The sequence below is a fragment of the Sylvia atricapilla genome, chromosome Z (genome assembly GCF_009819655.1).
Source record: "Sylvia atricapilla isolate bSylAtr1 chromosome Z, bSylAtr1.pri, whole genome shotgun sequence".
Classification (NCBI taxonomy): Eukaryota; Metazoa; Chordata; class Aves; order Passeriformes; family Sylviidae; genus Sylvia; species Sylvia atricapilla.
The window spans coordinates 80,000,112-80,025,281 of NC_089174.1; the positions used below are offsets into that span (position 1 = coordinate 80,000,112).

A 25,170-nucleotide genomic window follows, 5' to 3' on the forward strand; every position below is an offset into this window, starting at 1 on the left:
TTTGAAGCCATTCAAACAAATGCTTCCATATTTGAAGCCGGATATTAGTTTGAAGCCATTACCCTTGTCCTCTCACTACAGGCCCTTGTAAAAAGCTGTCTCCATCTTTCTTAGACTCCCTTCAGCTACTAGGAGACTGCAGTTAGGTCACCATATATCTTCTGCTCTCAAGGCTGAACAATTCCAATTCTCTCAGCCTTTTTTTCATAGGACATGTGCTGCATCCTTCTCATAGTTTTGATGGCTTCCTCTGGACTCACTTCAATAGGTCAGTGTCCTTACTGCGCTGAGGACCTCAGAACAGGAGGCAATATTCCATATGGGCTCTGAGCAGAGCAGAGGAGAGGGGCACAATCCCCTCCCTGGCCCTGCTGCCCACACTGCTCTGGATGCAGCCCAGGACACGTTTGGCTCTCTGGGCTGTCAGTGCCATGGCTGGGGCATGTCCAGCCTCTCAGCCAGCAGCACCCCCAGGTCCTTTTCAGTCCTTTGCTCTCTGTGTGTTCATCCTGAAGCTTCACACTGGGAGTTGTCCCAACTCAGGTGCAGGACCTTGCATTTGGTCTTGTTAAAGCTTATGATTCCCATGGTCCCACTTTGCCAGCCTGTCCAGGTGCTGTGATGGCTTCAGGTGTGTCAGCTGCACCACTCAACTTGGGGTCATCTGCAAATTTGCTGAGGGTTCACTTGGTTCCTTTGTCTGTTGCCATTAAGGATGATATTAAATAATGCTTAATGACCCAAGGGATATTGCTTGTCAGTGTCCATTGGGATTCTGAGCCACTGATCACTGCCCTCTGCATGTGACTGTCCCAACCAATTCCTTATCTATGAACAGTCCACCCACTGCACCCATTAAATCCATCTGTCTCCATTTTAGAGAGATGAGTGTTGTAGGGGACTCTGTCAAAGGCTGTAGAGAAGTGCAGATAAATGCTACCTATAACCCTGCCCTTGTCTACTGATGTAGTCACATCATTAAAAAATGTGAAGTATAAAAGGTGCTGAAACACTGGGGATTCTGATTTGTCTGCTTGACCTACAGAGCAGGGTTCTCAGATATACATGGAAGCAGTACAGATGTAATCTCTAAATAGTGTTTGCTTGTTCTATATTGCATTATTTTATATACATTAGCTGGTTGTACCTTGAAACAGAAGCTTAATATAAAGGTTTGATGGTTAATTTGTTTGCTGGAGCTTCTTAGTGGGTAGCAAGTTTGGACACAGGTAGACAAAATTGAAGAAAGTGCTCTAGTAGTAATGTTCTGAAAAACAAAATAAAATTTGCATTTATAAAACTGTGAAAGTTAACAGTTGAATAAAAACCAATTTGATATGGGAGCATATCAATTGAGAAGGAGTTACAAGGGAAAACATTCAGACAATTTTCAAACTTTTTTTGTGTTTCAGTGCATAAATCTTTATTCAGATGAGGCTGCAGGTATTAATTAAGAACATCTGTCTGTAACAATTATGAAGGTTACCCAGAATTTTGTTAGCTTGGAAAAAAATGCTGTAGAAGAATGAATTAAATGAACTCCAGACTGATGGTGAAGAGAGAAGACATTTCAGCACAAATAGTTTGCTTTTCCACACATTCTGCTGTGAGTACCCTATCAATTAATTGCAGAGCAAAGTAGTCTTCCCTTAACTCATACTGAACAATTTCTGCAGAAGTTTTTTATCTAAAATCTGATGCTTGCTTATAAAGTAAATTCTGAATTTAAACAAGCAATTTATTGTACTTCTTCAGCTAATAAAGTTTTTCTACACCTGTTTTCTCTGCCTGTCCTAATGGGTCATGATTTGTAATTGTAAAGGAATAGTTTGCTGTTGAGAGCCATGTCTCTACTTGTTTTACCTAGAATGTAGGTCTTGAATAGTTGAGAGGTCTCATTAAAAATAATGATTTATATGTGGCTATTGATAATAAATGGCTAAATCGTTCTTCACATGCTATTTGTATCTTTTTAGGGTCCACCTTAAGTATGTTTTAAACCTACACTCCTAAAATTTTACTTATGGTAAAAAGTTATGCTTTTTACCATAACACCAACACAAATCAGAGAGTCTTATTGTAAGAGTGGGATATTAGTGTGATGTGCTAATCACAGGATCTGTTAATATGAAAAATCATACAGTAGGCAGGAGAGTGCAGAGAATGGAGCACTATTCCCTGGGACTGCTCTGTGGCAACAGCTGACAGAAGGTTGATTTGATGGCAAATTGATTGCTAGAAAGTTATGTTTACCAAAGGTTAGAGAGCCTGGCAGACATATAAATAGAAATAGAAGATATGTTACAGTCAAATATTGCATATGCATCCTCCCTGGCAAGTTAAGACTGTCTTCCTTATAAAATTATTCTCCTGACCAAGTAAGTCTGTCAGTAGTGTAATATTTATTGAACTAGATAGGTTCTGTAACATTCTACACACCAAACTGGGGGGAAAAATCCACACTACTCCCTTTTCTCCTTACTAAAACTCTAGTTCTATACAAGGCAATACCAAGTTATAATTAGATATTTTCAGCTGTTACTTCAGATGTGTGATCTCCATCTCAGTGTTGCTTGCATGCTTCCCAGTTGATTAAAAATAGAAGTAGCTGTGGCAGAAATAGTATTATAAATAGTTAGGCTAGAATAAATGCTAGTATGTATGCAAAAAATATTACAGAAGTGTAGTCAGTCTTAAAATATGGTTAAATTAGTCAGCATGAAACCTCATTTAGGTGTGGAGTGCATAGTACACACACAAAAAAGGGGTGGAATGGGACCAAGCTGTGAGCTAGATTTTGAAATGCCTGCCTAGAAGTGGGGTGGGGGACTGTCAGGTCACACCAGTGTTGGGAAGTATTTCAGCCACACTGAGATAAGGTTTGTATCTTCAAAAATTCAGGTGTTTTTTTACCTCAGAGAACTATGTTACTCACAGAATCATGTAGTTTAGAAAGGACCTTGAAGGTGGTTAGTGCAAATCTTTGACGGATCACCACCTGCTGACCAACTAGCGCTATGTCCAGTCATTTCTTGAACACCTGCAGGGGTGGTGATTCCACCAGCTCTCTGGGCAGCCCATTCCAGTACTTAACAACCCATTTCTTTCTGATGTCCAACTGAAGCTTCCTCTGGTGCAGCTTGAGGCCATTTTCTCTCATCCTGTCACTTGTTACCTGGGAGAAGAGGCTGACCCCCCACTTGGCTACACCCACCTGTCAGGGGGTGGAGAGAGATAAAGTCACTCCTGAGCTTCCTTTACTTTAGGATAAACAACCCCAACTCCCTCGGCTGCTCCTCATAGCACCCACTCTCTAGACCCTTCATCAGCTTTGTTGCTCTTCCCTGGATACACTCCAGTACCTCAATGTCCTTCATGAACTGAGGGGCTCAGAACAACACGGGATTTGCGGCATGGCCTCAGCAGTGCCCAGCACAGGGGGACAATCCCTGCCCTGCTCCTGCTGCCCACACCATTGCTGATCCAGGCCAGGATGCCATTGGCCTTCTTGGCCCCCTGGGCACAGCCTGGCTCATGTTCAGTCACTGTCACCAGCACCCCCAGGTCCTTTCCAGCCCCTCTGTCCCAGCCTGTGGCCCTGCCTGGGGCTGTTGTGAGCCAAGGGCAGGACCCAGCCCTGGCCCTTGTTGACCCTCACACCACTGGCCTCAGCCCATGATCCAGCCTGCCCAGATCCCTCTGCAGAGCTCTCCTGCCCTCCAGCGGGTCAGCACTCCCACTGAACTTAGTCTTATCCATGAACTTAGTGAGGGTACACTTGGTCCCCTCATCCACATCATCAGTAAAGATTTAAACAGCATTGGGGCCAGTACTGAGCCTTTGGGAACCTCACTAGTGACTGTCTGCCAATTGGCTGTGGCACCATTGTCCCTAAAATTGTTGTCGGCTGGTGTGCAGTCAGCAATCTCTCACACAGAGCCGAGGTATTTGTTTCTTTCATATTTGTGCTTAGATGAGTGCTGTGTGGTAAATCTGCAAAGCTAACACCCATTCTTGAAACTTTACACTATATATCCACTTCAGCAAAGGAAGACATATTGGCTACAAAGTTACCTAGTTCTCGTTTTAATTAGTATTCTGCGTTCTATTGGTTGAATGATTCTCTTGCTTCTCATGCTGATTAGTCTGCATGCTCAGTCTTGCTCTTCTTTTGAGTCAGTGGGTTTCTGGATTCGTGAGTCGAAGGTCATGATTCCCCCTGCCGAACTGCCTTTACCCTTTTGTCTCAGTGTGCAGCTGCTGATTGAGTTTGAGTTCACGGGAGCCTGAGGCCAAGAGGCTGTGAGCTGGCACTGATCCCTTGTGCTGCAAAGTGCGTGAGGCTTTCCTCGCCAGCCAGGTGACAGCAGAGAACAGCAGGAGCTGGTGACTCAGCAGAAAGGCCCCAGACTTGCACAGGCTCTAAAAGCCCAGGTGGTCCTTTGTTCAGGGTCCTTCCTTTGGAGGCTGTGGGGCCTGTTTTGGGGGTAAGCCAAGATCATTGCCACTCTCTGGGCTCAGCCACCAGCTGATTTTTAACCCAGTGAGGAGTGCACTTGTCCGAGACCTGCACTGGCAGCTTCTCCAGCAGAATGCTTCAGGAGACAGTAGGCTCTGAAGGCTTTGCTGAGGGAAGGCTACATCCATGGACTTCCTGTCATCCCCCCAGGCATGTCACCTGGTCATAAGAGGAGATCAGGTTGGTCATGTAGGAGCTGCCTTTCCTGAATATATGCTAGCTGAGCCTGATCCCTTGGATGTCCTGTATGTGCCATATGATCACATTCAAGGTCATCTGGTAAGCTTCCTGGACACTGAGGAGCATCAGTATTCTTTTACTTATTTTACTTACTTATTGTAGGTAAGCACAGGAAACAGGGTTTAGATGGATGGACAGTGAGGTGGACCAAGGACTGGCTGAATGGCAGAGCTCAGAGGGTCAGGATCAGGACAGGAGAATCCAGTTGGAAGCCTGTAGTCAGTGGTGTTCCCCAGGGATCAGTACTGGGTCCAGTCTCACTCAACTTGTCTATCACTGGCCTGGATGAAGGGATCCAAGGTTCCTCAGCAGGTCTGCTGATGATACAACCTGGGGGGTGGCTGATACAGCTGAAGGCTCTGCTGCCTTTCAGCCAGACCTTGGTAGGCTGGAGAGCTGGACAGAGAGAACCCTGGTGAGGTTCAACAGGGGCAAGTGCAGGGTCCTGCACCTGGGGAGGAACAACCCCAAGCAGCAGCACAGGCTGGGGCTGCCCCACTGAAGGGCAGCTCTGCAGAGAAGGACCTGGGGGTCCTGGTGGGTCCCAAGGTGACAATGAGCCAGCAGTGTGCCCTTGTGGCCAGGAGGCCCAGGGGGATCCTGGGCTGCACTGGGAAGAGTGTGGCCAGCAGATCAAGGGAGCTGATCCTCCTCCTCTGCTGGGCCCTGGTGAGGCCACATCTGGACTGCTGTGTCCAGTTCTGGGCTCCTCAGTGCCAGAGAGACAAGGAGCTCCTGGAGAGTGTCCAGCAAAGGGCCACAAAGATGATGAGGGGTCTGGAGCATCTCTCTTACGAGGAGAGACTGAGAGAGCCAGGCCTGTTTAGAGGAGAGAAGACTGAGAGGGGATCTCATCAGTGGATATAAATATCCCAAAGGTGGGTGCCAGGACTCTTTCAGTGATGCCCAGTGACATGACAAGCAAGGAGCAATATCACAAGCAGTTTCACCTTAACATGAGGCAGGACTTACTTATGTTGAGGATACCAGAACAGAGGAACAGGATGCCCAGGAAGGTCCTGGAATCTGCCTCTCTGAAGACTAAATACTCAGCTGGACAAATTCCTGTGTATAACATGCTCTAGGTGACCCTGCATTGATAGGGAGATTGGACCAGATGGTCTCCAGAGGCCATCCAACCCCAACTATTCTGTGATTCTGTCGTCTTCACTAGTGAAAATAGCATGGAAGATACACTGAGGCTTTCCCTGACTCAAATATCTTAGTGGCATGACTGCAGAAAAGGGGAAAGCTGATACATTAGCCTGCCAGTTTAATAATATAAATCAGTATGTGAACTGGGAGGAAGTTTTTATACTATTCCCTCTTGCAGACTTACTTTAGAACTGGCTTGTCTCCTGGTTTAAAACCATCAAGGAAGCGTAGAGAAAAAACTACTGTTGGCTTTTACATTTGTTTCATGTTGAATAGATACAAATCTGATGGTGTATCTTGTATTGTTCTTTTATCTTTTTATTTGTGAGGGCCTTTTGGACTAGTTGCACTAGAAATCCATGCTTTTGGAAAATTCTTCCCATTAATTAGCAGGTATTTCGTGACAGAAACTTGCAGACAAACATATTAGACAGAGATACAAATTCGAGTAACCTTCACTGATCCTGTTAGATCCTATTAAGCTGGCGTAAATAGGATTATCAGTCAAAGGTAAAAGGAAATTTAAGAAAGGTAGTGCTTGCAAAACTTAATACAGTTGCTGATGTGATTTACTGTAGTTTCACTTGAATCATTTTCCCATATTGGACAAGGAGGGGAATGAAACTGTCTATAAAATGGCAATAAGCCAAAAAGACTATCTGAGTCCTAATCTCATTTGATCTAGTGTGTTAGTAGTCCAAATAAAAACTATAAACTATACCTGACTTAATTACTAGTGCATACAGAGGGACCAGGTAACCGTATAAATTATGGAAAAGGATTTATCACAGTTACATGTTTGCTTTTTTATAGAAGAAGGATTGTCTGTCTGCTGTGTTTTTTAGCTGAAAACTATGTCTAGGATGAAACAGTATTTTATGTCAAGAGTTCAGAAATTCTTACACACAGTGGTACGGCACTGGTCTAGTGATTTCTATTGTTTTATCAATGATTATTCCAGTGAAATTGTCAGTATTAGGAAGCTGGGGTTGTGCCTCAGGGTAGTTGCTGCTTGCCATCAGCTTCCTCTCTGCATCAGAGATGTTAGACCTGAGATTGATACAGTAGATGTGTGTGTTCTTGCAGACATTTTGATGCTTTCAGATAAAGATAAAAACAGCAGACTGATAAGGTTTGTGTTATGTTCCCTTTCTGTTAGGGAAAGGAATATTTAAAAAGAGCATTGAAATTTCTAGATTACGTTTTTCCATGTGTTCCTGTGATGGATACTTAAAATTGAGATTCCAGCTAATTAGAGAACCTGGATAACATCAGCAGGGAGAGCACTGTAATATCAATCTGGATCATGGGATTTTTGTTGTACTATCTTTGGAGAGGCTGAAATCAATTTTTCTTGATTTGGAGTATGTGTTGACTGGTAATTGACTCTTTATGAAACAGTTCATGCTGGTGGTCCTCTTGCCTACCAAATAGGAAGAGGAATAGTGACAATAGCCTTCTGCAGTTCAGCAGCAAACAAGTGTGGCAAACAGGAAGGACAAGGCAAGACATGGAGAAAAGGTCCACAAACAACTATGTTTAGATTAATCTGGTTTAGAGGATCTTCAAAATTTTCAGGGCAATTACAGCCCTGTAAGAAATGAAGCTTCTGCTGAAATTGAAGCTGGAAAATCAAATGTTAGGAGGAATGTGTGACTAAAGTTTTGAAGTGAAAAAATGAAATGTGCATTTTGACTATACTGTTTTCAGAAACAGGATTAATATTTACCAAGTTGCTTTCCAGATAGACTCACTTTTTCCAGTGTGACCCTTGGTTCAGGACTTGAAACTTTCTTTCACATCAGTGGAGTATATTACTAGTAAGTTGTGTGGGATCAGTTGAACTGCTCAAATGTGAATTTGTAAAAAATGATTAAAATGTCAACATTAAGCAAAATCTCTAATTTTGGGAGTTTCAATTGCATAAGCGGCAGAAGATCTGGTATCATAAACAGAGCAAATATAGACTATCCTTTTTCTGCAAAAGAGATATCTTTTGAAAGGAATATGTAATGTTTTGTCATTACAAAACAGAACAAAAAGCTGTTCCATGTGCTTTTTCTGGGTGAAAAAGTGAGTTTTGTGTGCCCTTTGTTTCTGTTTTTCCCCAAGTATTTCTCTCATGTGTGAAGAGCAGTTGCAGAGCTCAGACCTGCAGGTCTGAGGGTGAGCACTGTGGGCACAGCAGAGCTTTGACCAAACTCTGTGACTCAGTTCTGCTGAGCTTAAACTTAGTTCCAGTGAACTTTCCCCTTCTGGCTTGGTCTCCTCCAGTTGATTGTTGTGAACATGTCAAGGTAGAAAAAGGCCTGTATTTTGCTAGTCCTAATCCGTTCTGTAAGAAACAAATATAAAACAAATATATTTTGACTTTTTTTGCCCCTTCTATCCTGTGCAAAATAACTTAAAAAAACATTGCAATCAAAGCCTGGGTGCAGGCAAGTCTCTCCTGCTGAGGGCAAGCTTAATCATTTTATCTTCTAGTTACTGATTTCAACAAAAGTCAGCAGCAGCATCTGAATTGTATAATACAAAACATGATTTGCATCTGGGGAAAGGAAGGCATCTGGATTCTTGTGGGCATAATCGTCTTTAGCAACTGTGTTGTCAAGAAGTGTTGATAGTGGCCACTGTGTGCTGTGGTAGTGGGGTTTTTTTGTTTTTTTTTTACTAGTAGGCAAAATCCTTTGTAAGTATGCCCATATAAAAAGCACTGCCTTCTATTAGATGAAGAAGCCTACAGATTCAAACAGAACTTACAGAAATCACTGGCTTTAGCTAAACCATGGATGTAGGGTTTTCCAGTTCTGGTTAACTTTATAATTGTTTATATTTGTTCAGATGAACACTTGTGCCAGTAGCTGGCATTTATGTCTTATGTGACTTATGTGACTTTGTTTCCTTTTTTTTCTTTTTTCCTTTTTTATCTCCTTTTCCCTTAATAGATAGTAACACTTTTAGACTCTCATGATGGGAATATTCATGGGAACATGGCAGCTGGAATCTGTTGAGTGTTGGTGTTTCAAACACTTTGCAGTCCATGCATTTTCTCCATTAGTCATGTGGTGATGTACTTTGCCAAGGGAGGAAATAAACTGTAGGACAGCAGGTCATAATGAAGCATAGATTTTCTATCCTGTGTTAGATGATTTTGTGTCCTTGGAGGTGGAGAGTTCATTCAGAGTTTTCACACTTTTTTCCTTAAAGAAACATTTTTTTTTTAAAGTTGAGCTAGGAGTGCAACATCTAGGTGATGTGGGTAACACTTAGAGCTAAGTGGACAACAGTCTCTTAGGTAGTGTTTTGCTACTATGTTTTACTGTGAGTTATTTGAAATAAAGGAAAATTAGGCCTAGAAAATTAATGCAGAGATTTACAGAATTAATGTTGGCAACAGTTTAATTGCTCTCTTTTCAGAAAGACTTGTGCTTCTCATTAAAAGACCATTTTCACCTTTTTACTAATTACAGTAGCTACTATCAAATAAGATGTGCTGCATTATTGTCATAAGATAGTGGCCACTGCTGCTTTTTATGGAGAACATGAGATCCAGCAGAAATAATGTTGTTAAGCATTGAATAATTCTTAGCTGCATTCCTAATTGTCACTTGGGCAGTAGGTTACTGGTACAGTTTGGTAGGGTTGTTTTGTTTTTGTTTTTTTTCAGTGATGATTGGGTATGTCCCTGAAGCATTGATTGTTATGGACTCCATTGTGGTAAAATAGGCATGCCTTATTTTCTGTGTTGATGAATTTTATTCCTATTTTATTCCTAAATGGTATGTTTGTAGCACTTTTGATTTACTTATTTATTCACTAACTTTTTTTTTTTTTTCCCCGCTGGCCGTGTCAGTTTGGTTATTTTTTCTCTTTCCAAGATTTAAAGATGATACTCAAAACTACTTTGAGTGACTGACTCACCTGTCAGGTTCTTGCTACTTTCTCTGAAGAAACTAGTAGTTTCTTTGTCTTCTGTAAAAAACCCACCAAAAAAACCTAGTGTAATTGTTTTTCTTTGTTTTCTGTAAATTAATTTCAAAATTAAATTTGGAGTATTATTGTATTGTATCCCTTAATGATGTTTAACAAGGTAAACCTCTTGCTTACTAAATGTTATTACCAGTCTCGCAGTTGAAGAGTCTTCAGACTATAGTGTATTTCATAGGAAAATCCTTACTGTTAACTCACAGAATCTTTCTCAAACGTTTCATCTTTCATACAGATCAGTGTCTTTAATGGTATATGAGAATTTCTAGAACACTATGTAAAAAGCAAAACACATTTAACATTTACTTAGTTGAGTGTAGTCTATTATAAATCTTCATGTTGTATCTGGTTTATCTGTAGGAAAATAGATTATTTAAATAGCTCTTGTATGTGATAAAATGGTTGCTTTCTAGGTATTATATGGTTTTTATATATAGCCAATTTGGCATTTTTTGGTCCAGTTAATTTGTATTTAAATTGATAATGCCTAGCACCTGAATATTCCTTTTACATCATGTCTCAGAGCACAGACCTGGCACAAAGATATGTTTCTCCTTTGTAGGATAGAGTCAGCAGTGCCTGTAACAAAAACAGGAAAGTTAACTAAGGAGATAAAAACGAATTTCACAGAACACACAATATTGAATTGAATGAACGTGGCTTTTTCTGGCCAAGTTGGAGCTTAAGTGCCTCTTCACTTTTATGGTATATTCCCATTACAATCTGTGGTGATGCTGCTAATTTGCAACTTAAAGTTTGGGGATGTGAGGGGAATAAGTTACCATGCAGAATAACATCTTTAAGTTTTGAAATGCACAATTAAGAATGTGCAGAGTTAAGAATTAAGGAGCATTGTGGTTTTTCTCAAGGAGTGTTCTGCTGTCAAGGTCACTATCTTGTGGCAAGGCAAATGTGAATGGCATCTTTCTTGAGTAGTGGTAACTATCTTCCAGAACTTTCCAGTGCAGAAGTGGCAATTTTTGTTCATGGAAATGCTTGTGAAGGGATGATCTGTGATTTCATTGGTGAGAGTACACAATAGGCAAGCAAAAACCCTGGTAAACTGGTGGCTGTGTCTGAATGAATGGAAAGAATCTGTAAGCCTTCTGCTGAAAGGCAGAAGTTCAGACTTTACCCTAAGGCATCAATAATCCTGGTTCCTTGGCAGCAAGTGTGGAAAAGGAAAGATAGTGATCTTGACTTACATTACCAGTGAAGCAGGTATTGGTACAGTGTTCCTAAGAAAAGTTCATATAGAATTGCATCTTGGACAAGACTAGAGCTTATACTGCTGAGAAGGAGGTGTTGCAAACACAAGCTTACTTGGGTCATCTGAAAGGAAGAACAGTTTTGTAGTTACACCTGTTTTGAGAGAAATCAGATCCATGTGAAAGCACCTTGACTGACAAAGAAAGACCTCAATGTATTTTCAGCATCTTACTGAAAATTGGTTTATCCTGTGTTCAACTACAATTTTTTGGGTCAACAGCCACTCCTAAAATTCCACCCTGATGTTCATAGAATACCATTTCTGAGGCAAAGACTTACTATTCCTGGAACCAGGAAACACTGTAAGTTGTCATAGAAACAAAAGACAGCTTTGCAAGAGAAACAAACTTAGAGTGGAGGATGCACATTAGTGTGAGACACTAACACTTGCCATTTGTTGTGCTTGATCTGTCTCCACACAGAGGTCTCTGCTTTGTGGTTCAAAGGAACCAAATGCTGGTAAAGTTGGAAGCAATAAAATAAAAAGCATAGCCTGCCACTGCCTTGCTTAGAAGGTATTTAGAATGGATTAGTGCAATGACTTGATATATTAATCTTATAAAGAGGTCAAGATTAGCTTGTAAAAACCTCTTGCACAGTATAATACCTTTCTCTGATAGTTTGAAACAATACTTTGTTATTTGCACTTCTTTCCTTATTGCCACATCCAAATGTAAGATCTGCTGTCATCCACCAGCTTATCTTCAACAAAAACATAGTAATTGCTTAAGAAGAAATCCTTCAAATTCATTCCTCAAAGCAGTAAGTCTTTCTGTCATTGATGATGATAAGGTGAATTTTGTGCCCTGCTGATTTTTTCCTTCCTACTGTTATTAATGCAGTGATAATTCTACAATTTTAAGCTGTTAAGATCTAACACAGGTTACCAGAAAGCTGTCAGATGTTTACAGTTTATGATTGATGGGTAAGAGCAACAGTGCTTTACAACCTCCTCAAATTAATCTTATTATACTTAACACTTCACTAGCTGAAGAATGCTTAACTGAAATTTGTTTGGAAAAGGTGCACTTTTCCAGACTACTATTATGAGCAACTCGAAACTCTGAAAGACTTCTTGAATATTTGAAAATTGCAGTTGTTGGAAGATGAAGCAGATTTACTGTGATTGTAAAATCAACCTTGTATCAACAATATTAGCTGTGTCTTTGGTAGTTTATGAATGCTGCAACTTTTTATTGGTTGTTTAAAATTGAACCAGTAACAAGCAATTAGTTAATGGCATTTTTTCTTCCTTGTGTATAGAGGACAAAATTCAATATTTTAAATTTTCTGTAAATTGCTGGTAATCTTTTCAAGGAATGTGAAGAAGTTAGTGTTTTCTAAGTCACCTCTTCTGTTCAAATCTATTTACATAGTTTTGTTTTCTAAACCATATTTCTGATTAGTAGAGTGAAGGCTTTGACCAAGAATAAAGTTGACTGTGTTTAATTTGTTCTCTGTGATCTGTTTATAAGGCTGAATATCTGCACTGTGGTGAAGACACTGAACTTGTGCATACTGAAGTGTCTTAGAGGTGTGTAGGACCAGAGGAAGAGTCATAATTACTGAAATAATCAAAAAGCATTGTTCTTGTCAAAACATGTTATTGATAGAAAAATGTACAGAGTTGAGAGTTTGAACTGATTAATGACAGCTGCAATTACATTCAATATACTTGGTTCTTAATGCTTCATGACAGCAATTTGTCATGACTTGCACGGATCTCTTAAACTTGAGGCAACGTGTATGATATTTGGGACAATAGTTTTTGGGACACACAGGGCCTCAAGGGCAAGAGTCTCTGGTCCATTAAATCTGCTTTGTGTTATTGCAGTGGAATGAAAGAGCCCCAAAACCAGCCCAACTTGAATTGGCCAGAGGAGGACTCCATGTAGGACAAGGGCAAAAGAGCACAGTGGGATCCTCTGGGGCAGAGCTGGTGACTGAGAACCATGCAGAGTCGTAGTGAAGGCATCTTTTTCTCTTTTTAATGCCCCAGGTGCTTGCCTCCTAAGTATGTGATCCAAAGGTCCTGACCCTGCTAAGTTTTACCTTCAGCAGTCTGCATGCTCTGGATGCTGAGCAGTGGAACGAGGGCAGACAGGTCTTCTGGGTCTTCTGCTGAGGCTTTCATAAAGGAAATACTGAACTGCCAGAAAAGTTGATGCAGGTCATTTGGAGTTTAAATGAGATCTGGGCTGGAGTGTTGGAAGCCTGAAGAACTGAGTGACTTCTGGTTTGGTATCAGTCGTCCTTGTTCCATGTGGCTGTGACAGAAATAGCTGAAAGAGATAGGGTAAAAGTCTTGTCTTTTGCTTTTTAGAATGAATAGTGTTTTGTATAGCTAGGAAATAAATAATTTCTCTAATCTGAGCCAGAAGCTAGATCTAAGCCCCATGTAGAGCACTTTCATGCTTCTCCCACCTATTTTGTGTAGAGCCAGTTGTGGAGCTGTGCTGTACAATGGCAAAGCTAGCATCATGTTGGTGACCCTTCTTAGGAGGGAGAAAGTCATAATGACATAGCCAATAATCTATTAATTCCTTCAGGCTGTGGAAAAGTCTTTGGGGTGGATGAATCCTAAGTAACACCAAAAAAATCATGTAGGAGCTGTAATAATTTAGTCTGATCTGAGAGAGAAAAATATGCGTAGTTTAGTATATTTTAGGTTACTTTTTTTTCTTGAAAGTACTCCAGCTGAAGAAGCATGGAAGAAGTGACCTTTCATTTTAACATCATGCTTGTATTAGATAGGAAAAATGAGGTTACTTCTTTTGTTTATACATATATTGTTTTAAAATCCAGCCTTAGCAATGCAATGTTTTGTAGATTGTCCTGTGTGAATTGTGTTCTGAAGGTTTTGCTTTATTTTTTCCTTTATAAGGGGTGGTCTTGGCAGGTTTTAACATCTTTATCAGTGAGCCATTATTCTTTTGGAACTTCATTTGATAGTCAAAAGTAGTGCTTCAGCATGGCATCCGTGAGAATGTGCCAGGAGACTAACGTGACTTCAGGTGTCTACAGAAGCCAGTGCCTCTCATTTGTGCTGCTGTTACGATGATCAATTACAACCAAAACACTCTGATTGAATAAAACAAAAACTTTAAAGTACATGTTGCAACTCAGACTCATGCATGATTCTTGGTCCTACTGTTTGGCGGCTTTCCCACAAGCATTGTCCATTACAGTAGGACAGTGCCTACCATTAGCAGTAAAGTTACATGATAGAAATAGAACACAATGACATTGTAATACTGAAGAAAAAAAAACAGAAAGGGAAGTACGTGGGTTCTAACTTGCAGTAACATTTTGTTCATGATGAATGTGACATTTTAAATTGAGGGGAATTACTCAGCTTCATAATGCAATATTGTATGCAGGTGTAACTGTTCTTTTGTACATAAGCACATGTTATGCTAAAAGATGTTGTTTTAAAATGCAAATTCTGAACAGTTGCTGGAACTTCCTAGGAAGTACAAGAATTTGTTACCAAGGCCCCTAATTCTGCTCTCCTATGCCTTTGCATTATGATGTCTAATTGCATTGTTTCACACTATTTTTTCCTTCCTCATTCAGTGAACAGGATGGGCGGTGCTCAGGAATTGAGCTGCTACTTGATATTTTAGTCCTTATCATTCAGTTAGCAGCCCGGGCTTTATTTACTGCACACCATTTAAAACTCTCTAAAGAATACATAATTATTCATTCCCTTATGGCCTTTTATCTAAGGTGCCTGGCTGAACTATTTTTGTCCATTTGATTGTATTCTCATACGTGTTTTCTGGTCAATACCTATAACTTTCTTTGCTGTATGAATAAATGCATATGCACATACACAGCAGGCATATATATAATTTACTTACTTTTGGAAGTAAATTTTTCAGTTACTCCCTTTGACAACTTCTAGAATGTAAACTGAGTGTCTGTTACATACTTTAAAACAGCTTTTTGTGAGGTCATTGTAAATAAACATAAAAGAATGCAATTAAATTGCTAAATGCATCCAGCCCTGTAAGTTGAACCATTTGCATATGCAACCTTGTTTTTCAACAAGCATCGTGCCCTTCAACTTCAAATGTATCTTGACTCTGTATCCTCTACGTCAGACGAGTTGTGCTTTTATTTGAATGCAGCTGATTCTCCCTCCTGGGCATGATTGCAAGGATAATGCTTAACTAATGTAGCATTCATGTTCATGTGAGAAATAAAAAGAAATTTAGGTAACAGAACACTGGAACAGATTGCCCGGAGAGGTTGTGGGTGTTGTCTTTGCAAAATGTTCAAAATGATGTTCAAGACCCAACTAGATGTAGTCTGGAGTATTCCAGTTTCCTCTGCTGTGAGTAGGTTGGACCAGAAGATATCCAGAGATGCCTTCCAACCTCAGCTGTTCTGTGATTTATACAATAGAAGACAGTATATACTTGTGGTATATGTATTTTGCTTGTTTCTGATGGGCACAACTTTATGGATCTTGTGGCTTTCTTCTACACTAAAATAACAGTTTTGCAGTTTCCATTTGACTGGAGGCTATCTCATCAATCCCATAAAATGTTGTTTAACTGTTATACTGTAGTTTGACTATTTAAATGTTCTCAGCAAAGTAGAAAAGTTTAACAGTGGTGTTTCTGTTGTTATGCTAGTACTTTGCAGAAGATTGTAATACATTGTAATTATTTATTGTGGACCAGACTATTACGTACTTAATATTTTTTGGGTTTAAGAATATAGTGTAGAAAGTTTGGTGGCAATGGTCACCTGTTCAGTTTGTGATCCTGTTATTAACAATTTTTGCAAATTATGAGTATTAAAAAGAATTTAGTTTATCTTTGTCAGTGACTCTTGCAAATTTTAATTGCACTTGTTGCCAGTGCATCATACCTGATTGTAAAGCTTTTCCTTAAGATCTGTCTATTGCTTGAAATGTTGTAATATTGCTGCTATAAAAAGGTATACACTCTTCCAAATGCTAATGTTAATATTTCAAATAAGAAAGGAAGGTGGTACATGTAAAATCTGTAACATCTTTTACTGTCCCAGTATACAACTTTCGTTCTCTCTGCTGTTGATGGGATGAGAGGATTACTCTCAAAAAGACCACCTCCAATTAAAATATTTTATTGCTAATATAGTGTAACTTTTTTCTGTTGCAGAAAGAGTTGAGCCTTCCAAGAAGAGGAAGCTTGTGAGTATATGAAGTTTTTCTCTATTGTGCTTAGATTGTAGTATGTATTTTTGACAGATTTAGAGTAGGCTAGCTTTCTTTCCAGGGCAGTTAGAATGGAGGTTAAATGTGGCAGTTGATCTGCCTTAAAACACATACAAAGAAATGAAAACTGTAAATGAAAACCTGTGAGTTGTGCAGTCAGCATTTTTTAGAGATGCTATTGTGAGGGATTTCCAAAGGGATAAAAAGTTCTTAAGTTCAGGTTTTTGTTTTGTATTAAAGATTTTTCTTGTTAAAAATCGAGGAAGAAACATGCTTTCTTTGTGAATGTTACAAAAGAAATTTGTCATTTTTATGGAACTTTGAAAAGTCCCGTGGATGAGAAGGTAGGAAAAAAAATAGATGTGTTCTACTAAATGTATAGAATTGTTAAAATACTATTTTGATTATGGAAATAAAGGCTATATATTATCATGTAAATTGTTACTTAGTTGTAATAATATCTACTCAAATACTGAATTTAATTGTGCTTTGCTTAGATTTGTATACCTTGGCGTTGACTCTTCAGTGGTTTTGAGCTGTTTGGTTTTGGAGCTTGTATTTTTTATTTGCATCTAATTTCTTACTCTGTATTAGTAACTTGTTGAGAAAGTGTTGGGATAAGAAAATCACAATATGTCTCAAGAAGCAAACTCTGTTTACTTACTGGTTACTTTCAAAAAATAATTATGTAAGCTGTTCTGTAGATTATTTGTGACAGAACCTTTTGAGTACAACCCTGTGCCCTTGCATGAGAGGGTGATTACTGGTTTCGATTTGATAGTGCTGTGTAGCTTTTAGTGATAGTAGGTGAGGTATGTGAATGGGAAAGGGCAGTGAAGTGCTCTGTTGTTCTGCTCTGTTGTTCTCAGAGAGCATACCAGAAGTCTGTACTTGACAGGATATCTGCTCTGTTGGAAAAGACTCTCCTTTTAGGTTTGGATGCATGAGAAGTCTTATGCTAGACAGTAAGCAAACCCATTATATAAGAAAAGTCAAGAAAATAGAAACTTAAGTTCCAGTCAAGTATTTAAATATTTAAGTACATCAGTGACAGAGAGAAAAACAGCTAAAGAAAATTATTTTTGGTGCATTCTTTTGTGTCTTTAGTGCTTTATATTAACCTGAAACTGTTGTGTGGGTAGAAGACTGCCTCTGTTAAAGTTAATGGCTAAACTGCTGTTCACTTCAGTCAGGGCAGAAACTGGCTCTTGGAACTTGACCTTAATTTAAGCTTGCTAGGATATTTGACACTGAATGTTTTTAGTTAGTTTACTCCTAATCTGAAAAATGACCACAGTGCAATCACCTCAGTTGCATTCATACATACTGTTTTACCTGATGACTGAGATGTTAGTGTGGTTTCTGTGATCTTGCTGAGGCTTTATTAAAGTATACTAGAGAACAGCACTGTGTCAGCATAACCATATCCAGTTATTAAAGTGCTTATGTTTCTGCAGATGGTTGTAGTGAGTTGACCCTGGCTGGGTGCCAGGCACCCACCAGAGTTTCTCTGTCACTCTCCTCTGCAACTGGACAGAAGCGAGAAAATGCAATGAAGGGTTCATGTGTTGAGATGAGGACTGGGAGAGATCACTCACCAAATACTGTCACAGGCCAAACAGACTTGAATTGGGAATAATGATTGAATTTAATACTGAAAGAACCAGGATAATGAGAAGAAAAATAAGTATTAAGAACACTTTCCTGCACCACTCCATCCTTCCCAGGCTCTTGCTTTCCCCTGTCAGTGGCACAGAGAGACAGGGAATGGAGGTTATGGCTGGTTCATCACATTATTCCTGCTGCTGCTCAGGGAGAGGAGTGCTTCTCCTGACTCCAGTGTGGGGTCTCCCCCATGGCAGTTTTCCATGAACTTCTTCAATGTGAGTCCATCCCATAAGCAACAGCTCTGCATGAACTGCCCCAGAGTGGGTCTCTTTTCACAAGGTACTGTCACTCAGGCACAGCCTGCTCCAGTGTGGGTCCCCACAGGTCACAAGTCCTACCAGGAAACCTGCTCCAGCATGGGCTCCTCTCTCCGTGGGTCTGGAGGTCCCTGCCAGGACCCTGCTCTGGCACAGGCCTCCCACGGGGTCACAGCCTCCTGTCAGCACCCTCCTGCTCTGGCCTGGGTCTCCTCCAGGGGCTGCAGGGGGATCTCTGCCTCCCCAGGGACCTCCATGGGCTGCAGGGCACAGCTGCCTCACCGTGTCTGCACCAGGGGCTGCAGGGGAACCTCAGCTCTGGTGCCTGCAGCACTTCCTGTCTCTCCTTCACCAACCCTGCTGTCTGCAGGGCTGTTCCTCTCACATACTGTCGCTCTGCCACTCTCTGGCTGCAATTACACTTGTGCAATAACTTTTTTTCTTTCTTAAATCTGTTATCACAGAGGTGTTGCATTTCATTGGCCCATCCTTGGTGAACTGTGTCTTGGAGCCTCCTGGCATTGGATCTGCCAGACACAGAGAGAGCTTCTAGCAGCTTCTCCCAGAAGCCATCTTATAGCTCCCCTGCTACTAAAACCTGGCCATGCAAAGCCAATACGATGGTATTTTAAAATGGTTTTATAGTACTTAATTAAAAGGACTCATACTGCTGAGTTTAGCAATAGCTGTGGCATCAGGTGTTGTATGTATGGGCTGTGTTGGCTGCTGTTATTTGCATATTACATAAATGTTGACATGAAGATTGAATTTCAAAATGTGAAAAGTCCTATATTTTTGTTGGCATAGACATGTAGAGATCCTGAGCAGTTCCAGGTAGGCACATCTCACACTGTCTTTTGGAGTTTCAGACCCAATGTCATGCCAAGGACACAGCTTTAAGCAGGACAAGGAGAGCTATTTCAGGGGTGAGCAATCTTAGCATAGCTGGCATAAACTGAGATAAAGAGTCGTGGTTGACTGAGAGGTAAGCTTTTTCCATGCTCGGAGCACCCCCTGGCTGTGTTGGCATAACTCCTCTGGACACAGGCAGAATTAATTCAGGTTGCAACTAGCTTCATGCAGTTTCTTCAGCATGTTAAATTGCCCAACTGAACAGATGCCTTTTTTTCTGGCAGCAATGTGCAGTGGCTTCGAGGCAGGATGAAAAGATGGGAGCTTTCTCTCAGGCTGACTCCAGCAGCAAAACTGACTTTATACAAGCTTAGCATGATTGTAAACCTGCGTGGCTGTTAGCATTCCACTTTGCAAGTCCATTGGAAAACTAAACAGGAGTATATTTTTTCATCTTGGTGGAATATTTCTATTGATTTGCTTATTTTCACCAAACACTTCCAACCCTAACCCTAGTTTAGTTGGTGAGATCATGGTGCTAATAACACCAAGGCTGTGGGTTTGATACCTGTATGGGCCATTCACTTAAGAGTTGGCTTTATAATCCTTGTGGGTCCCTTCCAACTCAGTCTGTTCTGTGATTCTGTAAGACCAAGGAACATAACTTGTGTTCAATGTTAAGCCAAACTCAGAAGTACAGATTTAATTTGACCAGAATTAAGTGTTGCTGTTTGTGAAGCACACAAATCCTCTTATGAACTAGAGGAATGTCTGATAGCATCTACACATCCCTATCCATTAGACATTCATAGTGTATCTAGCTGAAGTAGGTAGCCACAGATGGTCTCTCAGTGTGTGTTAAGCAGGTGAGTTTCCATCACGGAATTTAAGATGTGAGTATCCTTATCCTGATTTGGTTTTTTACATACTAGTGGGTTTCAGAAAAATTAGAACTTTTTATAGACAGAGGGCATGAGCTCAAATGTTGTGGCAAAAAAAATCGCACTCAGCTTTGAGTAGGTACATTCTAGTTTAATATGCCCTTCTCCTAAAAGAAAATTTACAACAGGCTTCTCTGAGGTGGAGAGGAGCCTTCAGGAACAGCAACACAATAAGAAGGAGTGACTAATTAGAGGCAGTTTCTCATTTTGTTAGCACCTCAGTGCTTAAAGTATGTGCCCTAGAAGCAAAATTCCTTACTTTTCCAGTAAGTAGGAAAATCCAGGCTAAATCTATTATCTTTCTGTCTTCTTTCGTTTAATCTTTCAGTTTCTGTTTGATTTGGAGATCTATTGCTTCAGTGTATTTATTTTTGCTGCATCTGTCCTTTACAGTTCTGAAACTAATTTCTGTAATTATAAAATATGGACTCAAGTACCAGCAATTATATAATTCGCTTTCACAAATGTCAGAGTTGGTCACAAAATTCTCATAGAACTAATTTATGTATTTCAGTGAAACAGTTGATACCCTTGGATAATAGCAACATAGAATTGTGTCCAGCCAAGAATTCAAGATAAACAGTAGTTAAAACCGCTGCTTGCTTAGGTGCTTGATTAAGTAAGCTTCAAGAAAGGCAAGGCCAATTCTGTAACAAAGTTTTTTTTAATCAATGAAAAATATGGTCTGTCAGTTACCCTTAGGGAAAAATAATTTGTAGTGTGGAAAAAAAGAAAGCTCTGATGCCTGTGTCATGTAGGTGGATAAAATTGGAATTTGATCAACAGTTTGTGTGTGCACATAGACATCTACATCATAAAAAATTGTTCATGGCTATGTTCATGGGTAACCTGTTACCTTAATTTTGGAGAGTGGAGTAGGTTGATTATTGTTGCCAAGTAATGAATTTCTCCATTCTGATATGGAGTATCCAGTAGATATTCTCCATAGCCTGTGTTTGATTCTCAAGTTGCATATTCTTTAGTGTTGTTACTAGCATTGTTTCTGTCTTCGACTTTCAAGGGTTTTCTACTGCTGTCACTGAGTGATTTTTCCCCCCTGCATCTCTTGGTTTCCTTGTGATTGACAGTGAAAAACGTGGTTATGTCTTCTGTATAATTTAGGAGCCAACAGTTAGTATAGCATGACCCTTTCCCCTCGCAGTCTTGCTTACTTCAGCCTCCATAAATTCTTTGCAAGCGTGCTGCCCATTGTCTGTGTTTCCTTCTTTCAAAGCTGTGCTTGTCTAACAGGGAGGACTGTGGCTTGTGCAGTGTGCTTGGGTTAGCCTTGCTGCCACCTTCCTGTTGTCAGTGCATGGTCTTCTGCAAACAACTCCTTTGTGCTGTGGAGAGCACTGCCCTGATTTAGATGTAAACAGCACATCCCTTGGTATTTTATTGCTGTTAGCTGTATCCTTGGCTAACAGTACAGGCTGTTCTGTTTATTCTTGTTCCGTTGGGTTTTTTGGTGCTTGCACACATAAGTTTGCATCCCTGCTTCGTTGACACCAATATTAATATTACTATGTATATCTCCAGTTTCTCTGGACTCAGATTTTACTAGTGTATATATGGATTTTGTCCAGTTACATTCTCTTTTTATGATTTATCACATCACATGTTAGAAAAAGAAATTATCTGTTTTAATGTAATTCATCATGTCCATTTTTCAGTGAAAAAATATGCATACTCTGTTGGGGGTGTTTTAAAGCTTTGTAAATACCTTTTTACTGGTAAATTCATGTTCACCTATTTTTGTGTGTGTACATATACACAACCTTTGTCTACACATGCAAAAAAGTCAGATAGTGATGGTGATGGCTTTTTTGGTAAATTTGTAAACTATTCAGATAGATAACAAAATTCTTAAAAATAACTTGCTTCTCTGAAGAAATGATGCTTAGAAAATGAGGTGAGCATGCTTTAAAGCTTAATTGTGTAAAATTGCATCTATCTACTGTTCTGTGACTGCTGTGGTGTCTAAGTAATGTAAAGTGACCAAGTACCATGTTTCTCCATGGTGTGCTGGGTGTGCTGTGCCTGTTGGAATTTTGTTTCAGCCACTTAGACAAGGACAGGACAGGGTCAAGAATGAAAATTAATCTTAAGTAGATCCTTTTCAAAATAGTGATTTTGAAAACTTTGCCTTCCCAAGGCATCAGTCAAACTTAAGCCTCAGTGAAAAAGCAAAATTAAATCAGCCTGTAGAGTCAAGCTATGGTTCTGTAGGCACACTGCAGAATTTCAGGATGGGAGAGTCACACGATTCTGGAAGCAAAGAAAATCAAATAGCTGGGTGCCTCCAAGTTTTGCCTAAAGTAAAAAATGTTTGTGCCACAGGGTAGCTTAAAATATTTTTGCATATGCAAAAAGCTGTTCTTTTATGCAAGAGGTTCAACCTGAGTTGAGGGCCAGATCTCATGGGTGATGGGTTACTGGTGATGTGAAAGCAGGTACCAAGGTCCTAAAATAACTGAATCTCTACAAAGAAATAGCAGTAAAGGTCTCATCAGTTCACTGCTAAAACTTTATTAGTCAACATGACAAAATGAAGTAAGAGTAATGGAATGGAGGCGTGACAGATTGACTACCCTAATGTTCTTGACTGCCCCATGTGACAGTCTCTGCCTCTTAACAGCCTCTTCTGTTTATGGTCTTTTTCACTGAACTGCTCTCTCTGTGTCTGGGTTCTGCACTTGTACCCTGCTTTACCTGCTGAACCAACACTTGGTGGTGTTTGCAGTGTTTCTGGGTATATTGAAGCAGCAAAGCTTTGAGCAAGAGTGTACAGAAAATGCTTAAGGGAATTCAGAGGCAGGGAATGTGAGATGCTGAGGCAAGGGAGCATTGATGTCTGAGTGTTAGGGTGTGGTCTAGGGGTACCTTAGTGTGTGAGTGCAGTGGTTGTGTAATTAAATTCTGCCTGGCAGCGGCAGATGTGATCTATGTGTATAAGCATTTTTAAATCAGCATTGGCTGGGTCTTCTGGCTTGTTTTGTGAACATAAGTTGCATTCTCAGTGAGTAGAATTATTTGTCTTTGATTTTGTTCCAGTAAAGCTTCAAAATTGTATCATATACACAAAAAGAAAAAAATGACCATATGACCACCTGTTTTATTCTGCTTCCTGAGAAGGTACTTATGCATTGAGAAAACTGGCAGAAGGACATCATGTGGGTAATCACTGCTAGTCAGCACAGCTTGAATTTCTAATACTGTTTCTAAAACTGTTTTTCCCCCCATGTTATTAATTTCAGGAAGTTCAGTTTTCTTCATTTAAGGAATGTCTGAATTTTGTTAAAAAGAATTGTTAGTCACAAAAGCAATTGCTTTGTCCTGATGAATTGTATGATCTAAGCTGCTATATATTGTGTTGTGAATTGGGTTTTTTTGACACTGATGCTACAAAGGTTTGAATAATCTCTTAGTCTAGAGAGGGAGTTTCCCAAGGCTGTGCAATTTCTAGTGTGCACACCTTACTTAGTTTCTGTAGGATTCTGGTCTTGGTGGCATTCTGGGAGGAGTACATAATGGCTTGAGAACCTATGCTGTAATTACTGAATTGTAACGCGAGGTTGGGGCTTTGTTTTGGCTTCCTTCCTTCCTTCCTTCCTTCCTTCCTTCCTTCCTTCCTTCCTTCCTTCCTTCCTTCCTTCCTTCCTTCCTTCCTTCCTTCCTTCCTTCCTTCCTTCCTTCCTTCCTTCCTTCCTTCCTTCCTTCCTTCCTTCCTTCCTTCCTTCCTTCCTTCCTTCCTTCCTTCCTTCCTTCCTTCCTTCCTTCCTTCCTTCCTTCCTTCCTTCCTTCCTTCCTTCCTTCCTTCCTTCCTTCCTTCCTTCCTTCCTTCCTTCCTTCCTTCCTTCCTTCCTTCCTTCCTTCCTTCCTTCCTTCCTTCCTTCCTTCCCTCCTTCCCTCCTTCCCTCCTTCCCTCCTTCCCTCCTTCCCTCCTTCCCTCCTTCCCTCCTTCCCTCCTTCCCTCCTTCCCTCCTTCCCTCCTTCCCTCCTTCCCTCCTTCCCTCCTTCCCTCCTTCCCTCCTTCCTTCCCTCCTTCCCTCCTTCCCTCCTTCCCTCCTTCCTTCACTCCTGTCCTGGTTTAGGGCAAATTGGGGAGGAAACTTTCAAAGGGGTCCTTGTGGAAAGTAGATTCAAGTGGCCCTCCCCCCTACTGGTTTGGGAAAAAGATTTCCTTGGAAAAAATGGAAAAGGCTGTTTATTTAAGAAGCGAAGTATTCACAAGCATAAAAAATGAATAATTTGAAACAATAAAACCTCTCGTTGTTCTGAAGAGATGGCAAATTCAGAAAGTCGTCGTCGTGGGGTGTAGCTCGGCTCGCTCAGTCCCTTATCAGTCCCTCCTGCTCTGGAAAATGCCACGTCCCAGCCCTGGTGGGCCACAGGTCTGAGCTCCTGGTGCTCCTTTTCGGTCCAGAGCAGGGTGATCAGGTCCAAGAAAAAGAAAAGCCACAGTCTGGAGAACTTCTCTGCCTCAGCTAGCTAGAAACTAACTAAAAGCAAAGGAGAGGTCTCCCTGCTGTCCGTATAAAGGATGTGGGGGAGCAAGTGCCGTTTCTGAAAGCAAACCGTGTCCTTCTTCTCTCCCGCTTCGCTCTCAGAACCAGTTTTGAAGGTGCAGAACTTAACATCCAGCAGAAAGAGAGCAGACAATTAGGGATACAAGCATCATAAAGTCACCCTAATACAACTATAAATAAATTTTTGCTTTTACCTTAAGAAAAGAAGCACTCAGGTTTTTCTGGATAGTATGTTTTTTCCTCTGGTGCCAGTAGTATCACCTGTATTCTAAATATCTGCTCTCAGAAGAAAAGAGACAGTTGCTGAACATCAGGAATCTGCTGCCTTGCATCTTCAGTTAGGCAATTCTGCCATTACAGATTTTCCCCTTGAAATTTTCAGTATTACTGCCAATCCATTATGTAAAGTATAGGATGACTTTCCACAGATGTCATGAATAACAATCATGAAATCCCAGTGAACCACTTCTGTTTTGTCTCAGAGGAAGGAAGTATTTTTCCCCCTCACTCTTATGAAATACAGACTTGAACATTTTTTATTACT

At 40.4% G+C, this 25,170-nt stretch overlaps 1 protein-coding gene across 1 annotated transcript in view; it reads left to right on the forward strand.

Moving 5' to 3' along the window:
• Nucleotides 1-25,170, forward strand: part of MAST4 (microtubule associated serine/threonine kinase family member 4) — a 198,992-nt gene that overhangs the window by 37,025 nt on the left and 136,797 nt on the right. Inside the window, exon 2 of the mRNA XM_066339021.1 lies at nucleotides 16,324-16,355. Coding sequence (XP_066195118.1) covers nucleotides 16,324-16,355 — 32 coding nt within the window. The remainder of the gene's footprint in view (nucleotides 1-16,323; nucleotides 16,356-25,170) is intronic.